Here is a 13,838-nt window from a genome sequence, read left to right as displayed (position 1 = left end):
AGGAGACAATATGGGATGCAGGAATTGAACCCGGGTCTGCCGCATGCAAAGCAAATGCTCTACCCACTGTGCTATCATTCCAGCCCCTCATCTCTCACCTTTGATGACTCAAGGCTTCTGTAACTTGGACTTGGGCACATACTGGTTTTTGTTCGTTTGTTTGTTTGTTTTTGTTTTTCAGGGTTTTTTGTTTGTTTCTTGGACCACGCCTGGTGGTATTCAAGGCCGAACCCTGGCTGGGTGCTCAGGGATCAGGGGACCATATGCAGTGCTGAAGCTAACTGGAGGACTGCAGTGTGCGAGACAAGCACCTTCTCTCCTGTACTGCAGTTACAGTGACAGGCACATGCATTTTGAAATGTATGGCTCACTCAGTGGAGGGCCCAGCATGCACACACTCAACATGTGATTCTTTTCCCTGATAGACTTAAAAATATGCTTTAAAAAATCTATCTGGATGAGATAAATAAGTTGATAATGAGAATTCCTTATGGCAATAATAGACTCAGAGTTAGGCAGGCAGATAGGCCGGTTGGTGAATCAACCCCTACTCCTGGGCAGTAAGTTTCAGGGACTATTCAAATCAAGATACGATATGAAAAAGGAGTATCTGCTTCTACCTCATCCTCTGAGTAAAGGATACCAGCCCAAACCCCAGGCAGGGCTGAATCCCTGTGGAAGTGGTTCTTGGCACCTGAGGTCTGATAAGACTCTGAGTGCTATTAGCTCAAAGGAGAATAGCAGGAAAAAAAGGCTCTGATAAGAATATGAAAGAAGACCCTTTCCCCTGACTAAACTGGAGCAACTACTTTTTTTTTAAATTGAATCATGTTGAGATACAGTTACAAAGCTTTCATGTTTGAGTTTCATCATACAAAGATCAGTATATACACCCGACCCTCCACCTGTCCACATTTTCCACCACCAGTGTCCCAAGTATCCCCACCTCCACCCCTCCACCTGCTTCTATGGCAGACAATTTCCCTTTTACTCTCTCTCTACTTTGGGAAATTATGGTTGAGAAACTACTTCATACCTTCATAAGAAACCTCCAGGTCAAGGCAACTTGGAAAAATGTCTGTAAAACCATCTTTGCAAAAATAAACATGCTGTCCCTTACTGGGGTCATCCACAACCTGACTTGGGGTTTGTTCCCTTGTTTTGTGTTATGAGTTCTCTTTCCTGTCTGCAGAAGCCTGTGTTCTCTCTTGAGCATTCCCCCCGCCCCCTGCTTTAATAATGTCTCTGTGCTCCCCTAGTTGTCTCTTAGAATACCCTCCCGGCAGAATAGGAAACACCGTGGAAACCTGAGCTGAGGTCCAGACTGACTTTCCTTGTTGTGCAGAGCCAAGGAACCTGAGAAAACACTGGATGATGGGGACCAACTCCCTCACTAGATGCAGAGTGATGTTCACTTTGCTTGAACTGACAGAACTAGAGGGTCTTCACCATGTTATGTAAGCACTTTGCTCACTTGGACCAGTCTTGCCTTCACTGTACTTCAACAGGAAGTTCTTGGTAGGCCAAGATGGAGCATAGAGAACTCTCTCTTTCTTGTGCCTCTACCTCCCACTCTGAAATTCCCTTGGGGTAACCATAGACAAGGTATTAGCTTTGGTGGCTGTTCATTGGATGCCATTTTCTGTACTGCTGACCATATTGTACCTAACACAAACTTTGACAAGTCCCAAAGTTAAATTTAAGATGGCTTCCAATGCTGATTCAAATTGTTGGAAGTTGACATGCTTAATTGATGTCAGGAAGTTAGCAAGACCAACAGGAAACAAATTTGAAGGCGTGTTGGAAATACAGCACTACTTCCTTTGTAATGTAAAATAATATTGACTTAATACTGACCTCTTTAATCATGATTCCTCCAGCATTGTAAGAGCAAGACCCATTTTATGTCTCAGTAAACGAATTTTCACAATTCAGTGACTTGAAGCAATTCTCTTAGAGTTCTACCCAACCTTGTCATTTGGTTCTGTTTTTGAAAAAGAGTATAGATGACCTAAGAGAATGAGATATTTCCAGTGAATTTGGAGAATTAACATTTTAGCAAATGTAGAATCAAACAGTAGCCATGAGTATGCAAGGTCAAAGGCCTACTTAAAGCATGTGTGTGAACTCTGGTGATCAAACAATGAGGGAGGTTAAGGAAATGTCAGTCGGGTGGGGCGGGGGATGCTGAGATTCAGACTCAAGGTAAGTGAAGAGTTTGAGGAAGTTCCAGGTTGATCCAATGGTCCCTGGTAATTGAAGCTCATTTATTTGTCAAAGCTCTTTAAATTGTTAGGAATGCTTCTGGTATACCATATGTCTCAACAGTCAGAAGGAACTCTTCCTCTCTGAATGAGATCGTGCAGATTGTTTCACTGTTTGCTGGCAGATATTAGCAATTCTAGCTTTGTTTCTGGCCCAATTATGCAAAAGTGAAAACATGACTAATTAATTCTCTTTAGTCAATAACACCCCTGAAAGATTTTTATCATTTTATACTGTAAATCCTCTCAATATTGATACTCAGGACACCCAATTATACCCAAATATTGATATTTAAAGGCACCCCCTTGAGTCGTGTGTGCTAAGATTGTGACATTCAAAGATTCTCACTTTGCATACAAATTATTGAGTCTTGACTAAAAATTATTTCATGGATTACCCTTTAGATAATTAAGTTAGTGATATCTTCATAGATGAGATGTACCAATAACTGATAATGTACAATTTTATCATTTCTTTAGAATTATATAATGTGTTGCCTAATGACTTTTTCTACTTTACATAACTTATTTTCTACATTTCCCCATAAAAACAGGAGACAGTTGCTTTTTTCCCCCCTGTGCAATAGCCAAATGTGTTAGAACAAACTCAATTTCCAAATAGAGGCTTCTTCTGTTCTCAGCACGTCTCGCCAGAGTGTATTTAATTTCACGCGTGCATGAGAGATAATAATGAAATTCCCAGGTACTAAATATTTTTCAGCCATTCACACGGTGCTGTTATCTGGTATAAAGTTAGATGAAATGAACATAATGCTGAATTACTAAAAATAATGAAGTAAAGGCAATTCATTAATCTTTATCTTGTCTGTTTTTCTGTATACAGCCTGGATGAAATGGGGTGATCTACTTGGGGATGATTAGATTGAAAAGGGTCTAATGAAGAGAAACATGGGGCTGGAAATGTTTTCTTCTTTCTTTTTAAATTCTACACATCACCTTTTTCTTACATGCTTCTGTTTTTTTTTTTAGTGGCAAAGCATTTCTATAACACTGGTTGAGAAAGTTCAGATGGTGGCTGTAATCCTAGGATCCCTGTTCTTAATAGCAAGTGTGACCTGGCTCCTCTGGTCAGCCTTCAGCCCCTATGCAGTGTGGCAGAGGAAGGACATCCTTTTCCAAATCTGCTATGGAATGTATGGTTTTATGGATCTAGTGTGCATAGGTAAGACCACGACGTTACACATTAACCGACTGTCAGTAATCCATTGTTGCTAGCTCTGCTATTTTCAACGGCTTGGATTTGATGTAGAATGTGATTATCATGATCTTGATTCTCCAGTTAATTAAATTTGTGGTCTGGGGTGGGAGGGAGGTCAGGGGTTCACCATCTGATTGCTCTTTTCCCCCCCAAAAAAACCATAGCATCGATATGCCCAAGTAGTCTGAAATCATGGACAGGCTCATGGCCACTTAAAGTGAAAAGGGAAGACATTGGAGAAATGATTTGGGGCAGGCAATTGGGTTTCTAGGGATTGAGCACACATTGTGCCCATGTCCAGACTGGGAGAGCACTGGTTGGGGCCAGTGGAGAAACTGTCTCTGGGGAGAGACAAGTCCTCTGAGTCTAGTTCTCTTGCATCATGATGTGGTGATACAGATTCTCTGGTAGAAAAGCTCCCTGGGATGCCAGGGGATTTGGGACAGTTTTACTTGCTTTTCTGCTTCCTCTTCCTTTCACTTAAAAGTCCCATAATGTAGGAGACAAGAAGGAGCAAACATTTGAGCTTTGAGGAAACTGCACCAAGGAAGGCTGTGATCGGTTTCATTTCCCAGATCTGAGGCTCCCTGAACACTGTGAGAAAACAAGAGTTACTGCAGGAGGCGTTTACAGGAAGTGTTCAATGGTGGCCGCTTGGCATTGGGAGCCAGGGGTGGGTGGATACGAGTGATACGATGCTCTGTGCCCTCATGAGGTGTCCAGCTCAGTGGGGTACTGTAAAGCATGTTGGGATGCTATTGCAGTATAGAACTGTGGTTCTCAGAGTGTGGTCCTCAGACCAACCCCAGTCCACTCCACTGGCAGTGGCATCATTAGCCCCATTTTTAAAAATGCATGTTCTTGAGCCTCAGCCCCAGACCTGCTGATCCAGAAACTTCAAGAAGACTTCTCCCCAACGATCAAACTTTATAAGCCCACAAGATTCTGAGGCATATGGAGGTTTGGGAACCACGAAACCTGAACTCAGCATCAAATCTCTTCATTTCTAATCTTGGATAATCCCTAGCACACAGGCCTACATTAATAAATTAACTATTACGCAATAATTAATAAATTAACTATTATGCAATAATTATGTAGATCAATTCAATTTGAAGTCACAAACATTGAAATAATTTAAATCTTTTTGACTAATGCCTGTACTCAGTACAGTCTTAATTTAACCAACAGTCTTAATGTCCTCAGTCATTTTATTTTCTAAAGGAACTTCATAAAATTTGAAGTTACAGTCAGTCTGAATTTTCTCTCATTTCATTGTTTCCTCCCCTGCCACTTGTTAAAGGAGAATAGGAAAGGAAATGATTCCACATTATACCAGAAAGGAAAAAAGGAAGGGGAAGGAGTATGCCATGAATAATATCTACAACTGAACAGATGTTGCCTGAATAATTGGACTAATCATGAATATCAGTAATTTACATTAGAGGTAATAATCATGTAACAGTGTTTGAAAATTCTAAGTCTGTACCAACATGATCTCTCGGGCATTTGTCTAAATAAAGAAGAATTATCAAATTGTTCTAAAAATCCCTCAGTGTTTAAGAGATAGAGTTTATTCTGTTTTTCAACACAATGTTATAAAATTTGCTATTTTATGGATATCACAGGAGCAGATGTAAACCATAAAATTCATAAGGTTCCCAAGTCAAGCTGGGGTGGGGGTGGATGGATGTGGAATAAATTCAGTTGACTTTGTTTCTGTCATTAACATTAAAAAGCACTATTCGTTTTCTGGTCAGGAAATTCTGATTTTTCACAACTTGCATTCAGTTCTGAGTAATTGAATCTAAAATGCAATGGCTCATGCCAGTGTTTTGAATTTAAATTATTAAAATTTGGGTTTTAAAAGGTGCATGCATATGAACTAATGATCTTTCAGAGTTAAGTGACTTATTTGATTTTTCTTTTGAAAACTGGAAGCTCGTTCATTTCCTAGAAGTAAGTTACTTAAGAACAGAAAGTATTTGACATGTCCTCAGAAATATTTGGAAAGTGCAGTTTAATCCAAGTTTTCAATATTGACAGTACTGTTCATTGCCTTTAACTTGTTGGATCTAATTATCTTTTATCAGTTTTCTGTGTATTTTGATAAAGAATTCCTATAGGGGGTGGAGAGATAGTATAGCTGTTAAGGGGCTTGTCTTACACACAGCTGACGCAGGTTCGATCCCTGGCTCCTTAGGTGATCCTTAGCACCACCAGGAGTGATCCCTGAGCACATAGCCAAGAGTAAAGCCTGAGAACCACTGGGGGTGTCCCAAAAGCAAACAGTGAAGATTTGAAATTGAACAACTTTGTTTGTTTTACTTAGTAATGTTTATAAAATACTTAGTAATGGAATTTTACTTAGTCTGTTTAGGCCCAAATAAATGTTATTTTCTCCCCCAGAAATTGAAGAACTACTATAATTAAGAAAGCAGGGCTGAGATGGCTCAGAGGGCGGGCGCTTAAGGGAGATCCCTGGGTCTATGTCTGGCACCGTAGACCCCCCAGGAACCAGCTGAGTCAGGGCTGCTAATAACTCCTACTGACATTTCAAATGACTGCTAATTAAACGTAGGTGATAACAAAATAGATTGCACAGATAACTCAAATGCCTCGACTGTAATTCTAGTCAGTGTTAGAATGAATAGCAGATTTACAGCTTTGAGCATCATTTTCTCAACTTGGTTCAGTACAGATTTATTGAGCACTTTCTGTGTCAGACACAATGCTGGGTATCGGGAATACAAATCAGATTGGTCACTTTGCCCGGAACTCCCAGCAGCATGGGATGGAGAGGCAAATAAGTAGGTGATTAGAATTCAGTGGTGTGTGTACAGTTGTAAAGGCAGTGGTTGGATGGAACAGTTGACTGCAGGGAGTAGACGATTTCAGGCAGATTCCTGGGGGCCATGAGACTGTCTGCTTGTCATCTTTGTAAGATGTAAGATCGGCTCTTCATTCAGAGCTTGAAGAGGGTTGGAAGCATTTTATATTCCTGTTTGTCCAGGCTCTGCAAACTTGTTTGGGCTTAAATGAGAAAGAGCAGATCGGTGACTTCATAAATGTCTTTACAAAAAAATAACCTTGAAAAAAATCTAGTTCAGAATATTCCAGAATTTTTTAAAAAATGTTATCATCCACTGAGGTTATAGGAAGCTTATGAAAGGGTTATTCTTGCATTTTTATTGAACAGAAATGTAAAGATTCGAAGAACATGTCATTCTGGTGCAAAATTGGTTTGTTCAATTCCAGATGCAGGAATTTGTCTGTTGCTTCATTTATCCATCACTAATTGGTGCATTTGCTTCTTTCCCAAGAGTTAACTTTTTATTGCTATCAGCGTTTGAATTCTCCCGAAGGGCTGGGCGCACTATTGCTAAAATTCCTAGATGGAGTTTGTTCAATAGAACTTCCTGCAATGTTGAAAACATCTGTACCATAATGCAGTGCTTCACAGAGTGCAAATCTGATAGCAACTTTATTGGGGGCACTGGAGTAATGAGGAGATGGTGACCTTGGCTGCAATTGGGGGCATTTTCTGTTTATTTGCTTGATTATTTTTTCCTAAAAGAGAGCAGTAGGTCTGTGTTTGGGGACCTTTGCCATTCGCACCAGCTACATTTAGTTATTAAACATTAAAATCAAGCATGTAATTAGTGAGAATGAGGTACTGAATTTTAAATTTATGCTACTTCAGGGCCTCAGCAGCATCACATTCTGGGCACTGAGTCAGTTAGTCAAGAATGACCAGGAGGGGATCATGAACCCCTCAGCACCATTTGTGAAATCCTCCCACAAAATAATAAAATGCATTAAGAATTTGGTGCTAAGAATTAAGAATTTGCGGGCGGGATACTCTCGTATCCCATATCTCGGGCAGAGCCTGGCAAACATCCTGTGGTGTATTCAATATGCCAAATACAGTAACAACAATAGGTCTCATTCCCCTAATCCTGAAACAGTCTCCAATTGTTGTGGAAAGACTAGTAAGAAGAGGCTGCTAAGCTCTCAGGGCTGGGAGGAATAGAGATGTTACTGGTGCCCACTGGAGTAAATCGAAGGTCAATGGGATGCCAGTGATACAGTGATGACAGTGAAGAATTTGGCACATTGATGGTGCAGTAATTTTGTGCATCAACACCATACATGTTGATACTATTGGGTCTATGTTCCCCAAACATAATAATAAAATTAAAATTGTAAAATCAATTTATGCTACTCAAGTTTGTTTAAATTTAACTTAAATGGCTCGATGTGGCTGGAGGCTACTTTATTGGATGGCGTGGATTCTATATGCTGGAATAGTCAATGGAGAGAACTTGGATGAATGAGTTCCATACTATTCGTGGGTTGTATTTCCTACATGATAAAGAAGCATGGAAAGGGCTAGATCAGAAATGAATTCAGGAGGATTAAGAGAAGGGTAGTAAAGACTCGAGGGGAATGATTAAGAGGTTATCAAAGAGCAGTCAAAGAAGCCATAGTGTCTAGGAACTGAAGTACATGGAGCTATAAATTCATATTGTATTTGGGCAGCTCTTTGAAATATTCAAATAGATTGCATTCAGAGTAATTTTGCAGAGGGGAAACTAATATAAAGGATTCCAATCACCACAATGCTATAGCCAAGGGGCAGTCATTTAGGGAGTAATAAGCATAGAAGGTCCTATTGGCTTCCTCTTCTTAAAAGATTTGCACAGTGGATGAGGGAAGATTTGCAAGCCTGGAAAGGAGGCATGAATGCATGGCCAAGAGCACTGGGCACAGTACTTGGCTTTGACTCTGAAAGTTTCACAAGACAATAGCCTCAAGACTTGCCCTGTCTGTAGGGTTCAAAGGGAAGCTTCTGCTGCTTGAGTTTATTGAGGACCATGAGCTTCAAGGACTGGGAGGGGACCTGGAGGGCAGGAGGAGTCATTTGGCTCCTTTTGCATCTCGGAAGTGAGGGCAGTTGCCACGTCATTTTTGTGTCTGGTCCAACCTGATGAGGAATTCAGTTTCTTGAAGCAACTGCACACGGAAAGGAAAACCCTTTTATGTTAGTGGAGTCCCAAAATAGATAGGGTGCTTAGATCTCCTCTCATTAGCATGGAAAGTCACTGCCAAACACATATCTGTAGGATGGTTTGATCTTTTCTGAGATGCCGAGAACTAATTTATGGTTACCATATGTAAAACCATGGTTTATTTTTTAATAGTCTTTATTTACTCATCATTATTTTCACTTTGGTGAGGAGTGGGCTACACTCAGTGGTGCCAGCATTACTCCTGGTTCAGAGGTCACTCCTGGAGGTGCTCACGGGCCATGTGGTGCTGGTGGATCAAACCGGTTGGCTTCAGGCAAGGCAAATGCCTTAACCCATGTGTCACCTCTCAGGCCCCTTACTTCTGTTTTTAAATGTGTCCTCATTGCCCCTCCCAAAATATGTACATGATACACAAATAAAAATGCGTTTTATGTTTCTAATTGTGAAGTATGTGAAAGACCCTTTCACTCCCACCGCCCTTGCTCTATGCCCCCCCTTTCAGCAACGCCTCTCTCAACCTTTTGATGCTCATCCTCCAAATCTGTTCCATTAAGTTTCCATGCATCTAGGTGCATAGACACTTGTGTATTTTATTTTTAATATCCTGGGTCCATACTCCTTGTGTTGTTGTTCTGATAGTCTTTTTCATTCAATAATATGATCTGGAGCTCTTCCTTTGCTAGAGCAAATGCACAGCGATTGACTTAACCTGTCTTCCTCAGGTAGAAACTTAAGTCGTTACCCATTTTTGCTATTAGGAAAAAATTCTGCAAATGACACTCATTTAGAAAGAGAGTCTCGCTGTCAGGCAGACTGTGGGAAGCAGGATGTGTGGGTGCAATAAGAAGTATGGGTCAGCCCATGTTGTCTGAAAAGAATTTTCCAACTCAGTCTCCTCCAGAATACACCAGTTTGTTTTTTCCCGCACCTTCACACCAACAGACATTATTCGTAATAAATTTTGGGCCACGCCTGGGTGTGCTGAGGCATAATCCTGGCTCTGTGCTTTGGGATCATTCCTCAGAGCGCTCAGGGACCATATGTGAAGCCAGAGATTAAAGCTGGAATGTGAGACATGCCAGGCAAGTACTCTACCCCCCACCCCCCGTACTATCTCTCTGGCCCACAGACAGCATTTTAAAAATTTTTGTAACTCATAGTTTGAACTATATTTAACACCGTTAGAGTGCTTTAAAAAAAAACCATTCTATAACTATGTAGGTTTGTAGGTCAGTTTTACCTCAGAAACAAGAATGGACGCACTGGGCATTGCTAATAATATAACTTCTGAAAGCCAGAACCAGCAGCGGGGGTGAAGCTTCAAGTTTGCCGCCTCGGAATAGCCCTCCCTTATCCCTGCAGGCATGCAGTGGGCTCTGGGGTCTGTTTCCTCTGCATATTGCACATTAAGTAATGTGCAGGCCATTTTGCTTCTCCACTAGTTGCTTTTGTATGTGCAGGAAGTGCTTCTTGAATTTCTTCTCAGAAAATTGCCCCTTCTGACAATTGGCTTTCTGGCCAAAGGACCAGTTCGTGATTGCTTCTTTTCTGTGTTGTTCTGTTTTACATTAAAGCACATGCGTAGAGAATGGAGGCAACATATGCACACATTCACACACATAAGCACATGCAGTGTGAAGAATCACCAAGAACCAAAGATACCTTTCAGAGCTATGGAAATATTGAAATAAAGCACAATATGATTGCTTACGCTATTTTGAGTTTTAAAGCTGCAGAGGTCGAGGAATGAAAAAAACTAACGCACATGCACTATAATATGTGCAGATGGAAATATCATCTTTCTATGGCGATTACTGTCAATACCAAAAAATCACTCCTTTGGCAGACAGTATATGTTCTGCAACCTAAAATTTTATCTCTTATATTTTCAGTCTGAGTAGCTTCTTTAAAATTCATGTAACTTTGTTGAGTTGTTATTTTAGTCCTTTTGGAAAAATATGTGCTTTGAGTGGCTAAGATGTCTAGATGAAGTTACTTGTGCACACATAAGAAAACTATAAGGGCCAGAGAGATAGTGCAGTAGGTAGAGCACTGACCTTGCATGCAACTGACCTGGATTGCATCCCTGAAATCCCAAATGGTCCCCCAAGCACTCCCAGGAGTGATTTTTTAAAATTTTTATTAGTGAAACACCATGAGGTGCAGTTGTAGACTTACAAATTTTTGTGCTTGGGTTTCGATTATACAATGATCAAATACCCATCCCTCCACCAGTGCCCATTTTCCACCATCATGGATTCCAGTATCCCTCCCACCCCCCTCTCCCCCATCCCACCCTGCCTCTGTGGTAGGGCATTCCCTTTTGTTTTCCCTCTCCTTTTGGGTGTTGTGGTCTGCAAAAGAGGTATTGAGTGGCAAACATGTTCAGTCCATAGTCTACTTTCAACATTCATCTCCCATCCTGGGAGGATCCTCCAAACACCCTTTATTTGATGCTCCCTTCTCTATCTGGGCTGCCCTTTCCCCTAGAATGCAGGAGTGATTTCTAAGTACAGCAGTAAGAGTGACCCCTGAGCATCACCAGGTGTGGCCCTTACCCGCTACAAAAAGTTAGAGTTGCCAGTGGGTAAAATACTCACATTTCATTACAGAATTTCAGAACAAGAAGGAGAATGGTTTCCTAGGTTCTCAGGTTCATTATATTGGGTTTATGTTTGCATTTTTTAAGGCAAAGGTAATTTTTTCCTTGCCTTTGGTGTTGTTTCTTTGGTGATCCCCACCTTCCCCCATCCCAAGCAGATAAGATTAACACGAAAGTTAGCATTGTGCTGATGTGAAACTCCAAATGTATGTTTTCTGAGTTAAGGTGAAGAATTTTGACAATTCCAGGATTATCCAACTCCTCTGGTTACTAAGGTGAGCTCTCCTCAGCCATGGCGACTGAATGTCTGTACAGTATCAGAATTGTTTCCTTCTAAAATACTACACGATGATCACCTGCCTTCCTGTGGCTCACATCCACCAAATAGGAACCAGTTAGCATAAGCAAAGTATAACTCAGAAAGTAAATTTATTCACGGGGTAGGGGTGGGGTGGGGGAGTTCATGAACATTCCAACCAAAATCCAAAATCTGCTTTTCTACTGTCTCCTGCTTAAAATTGTAGTGCTCTGTGTATCTTCTGTCATCAAGATTCAGAAGTTGACAATATTCTTGAAAGCATTTCTGGTGGAAAACCTAGTTACTAAGAAGAAAGGGCAAGAAATAAATGAGCACTGTAATGAGGTGTGCCATCATTTAGAGCAGACATCATTTAGGAGCTGCCTCTGCATGAGAGCCTGAGGGTTTTATGCCCAACTGCTGGGGGGTCGCCTGCCCTGGGCTACTGAAGGCACAAGATTTGAAAGAGCAACAAGTGTGTGAAAGCAACACAATCTGTTCCAGTGAGCTGCCTTGAGCCACTATGGAAAGACAGCATTTTCTCCTAACTGTAAAATATTTATAGCTAAATACCAGATGTGTCAAATAATTCCCAGGGAGCGATTTGAAATTCCTGTCAAATCAGGGAAAATCCCTCTTTCTTCCCCAACCCTTGGTGTTTCTTGAGTGAGATGAGGAATCTGTGCAGAAGCAAATAAGTTAGCAAAGGGAAACTCAGAAACATGGGTATGGAGAGTTGATGTGAGTGTAACTTCCAAAGTCAGATTCCTCCTCCTCCTCCTCCTCCTCCTCCTCCTCCTCCTCCTCCTCCTCCTCCTCCTTCTCTTCCTCCTCCTCCTCCTCCTTCTTCTCCTCCCTTCTCCTCCCTTCTCCTCCCTTCTCCTCCCTTCTCCCTTCTCCCTTCCTCCTTCCTCCTCCTCCTCCTCCTCCTCCTCCTCCTCCCCCTCCTCCTTTTTCTCCTCCCTTCTCCTCCCTTCTCCCTTCTCCCTTCCTCCTTCCTCCTTCCTCCTCCTCCTCCCCCTCCTCCTTCTTCTCCTCCCTTCTCCTCCCTTCTCCCTTCCTCCTTCCTCCTTCCTCCTCCTCCTCCTCCTCCCCCTCCTTCCTCCTCCTCCTCCTCCTCCTCCTCCTCTTCCTCCTCCTCCTCCTCCTCCTCCTCTTCCTCCTCCTCCTCCTCCACCTCCTCCCCTCTTCCTCTCCCCAAACCATGGGAGCCAGACTCAGTCTTTTGTCACATTCCACGGAGCGGAGCATGTCTCCCGCCAAATTAGCAGCACCATCACCAGGCTTGAAGAGCATCAAAGGGCATTGGATTGGCATTAGCCGTAGTGGGGGCCCAGACGCCAGGATTGCAGTTGGAAGCAGGTGCGGGCGATGTTGTTCCTTTGTCTCTTTCTCAGTGCTAAAGGAAGCACCAACATGGACATGTCTGTGAATTGTCAGGCCTGCAAAGGAAGCTCACATAAGAGGCAAAATAACTTGGAATGTTGATTAGCCTCTAAGTTTCTTTTGTACCAATGGCTTTCCCTGCAGACCCAAGCCCATAATTGGATCTGCTGTTTCTGCTGAAAAAAAAAAAAGCGTCCATTTCCTGATGAGTCGTTTGATGGTGGGAAACTCTGTCCTCCCAGCAAAATCATCTGGCTCCTTTGACCCTCACCCGAGCTAATGCCGGATGCCCAGAAACTTCTGCTCTTGCTTTTCTTAGTGCCTCTAAGTTTTCCTTCAGTTTTTCTCCTGGATTGAGGTTGAGGACACTGCAGTTGTGGTGTGGGACATGGGTAGACACGATAGTTCTGCCATTTGGGCAATTTGAGATTGTTTCTGAGAGAAAGGAGCACAATCATTACATTTCGGGGGGAGGGGGACAGATTTTAAACTACCCCTGGTGGTTATTGGGGACTCTGTGTAGTGCCGGCCATCAAACTGGGGTCGGGTGCATATAAGGCAAAGGCTATAACATACCCTGTGGTATCTCACCAGCCCCACAATTATTAGCTTTTTAATTTCAGATTATTTGAACAAATTTCATGCTCCACAATTCATTTAGAGTGATCCAGAGTGGTCAGTCTGAAGCACAAACAGCATTTGTCCCCAGAAGGCATCTGCATTTCTGATATCTGAGCACGGCCTGGTCAGCCAGCTTGCTGGGGAGAGGCAGAGAGCCCTTCATAATGTCAAAAATATTCAAGAAAACCAAATCTTTATACTTTGAGAAGCAGGCAGTTATTATCTCTTTATTCTGAAGGTACAAATTACAGGCTTTCCGAAGTCTTAATCACATTGATGTTTACCAGTTTTTCTCCAGATTATTATATAGTTATTAAAAATATTGTTTCCTTTAAAACCCCAGAAAATGAAACCAAAGGGAACTTCCCAACACCTTTCTCCTTTGACCTTGTGAAGTTCAAGTTGAAGTTCCACT

General features: G+C 42.0%; 1 protein-coding gene across 1 annotated transcript in view; it reads left to right on the top strand.

The window, feature by feature from the left end:
• MARCHF11 (membrane associated ring-CH-type finger 11) overlaps nucleotides 1–13,838 on the top strand; it is a 147,800-nt gene that overhangs the window by 119,651 nt on the left and 14,311 nt on the right. The window contains exon 4 of the mRNA XM_056108965.1: nucleotides 3,255–3,447. Coding sequence (XP_055964940.1) covers nucleotides 3,255–3,447 — 193 coding nt within the window. The remainder of the gene's footprint in view (nucleotides 1–3,254; nucleotides 3,448–13,838) is intronic.

This window comes from Sorex fumeus, unplaced genomic scaffold (genome assembly GCF_029834395.1).
Source record: "Sorex fumeus unplaced genomic scaffold, SorFum_2.1 ptg000240l, whole genome shotgun sequence".
NCBI lineage: Eukaryota > Metazoa > Chordata > Mammalia > Eulipotyphla > Soricidae > Sorex > Sorex fumeus.
The sequence above is the reverse complement of the archived record's forward strand: the minus strand, read 5'-3'. Positions and strand labels throughout refer to the sequence as shown.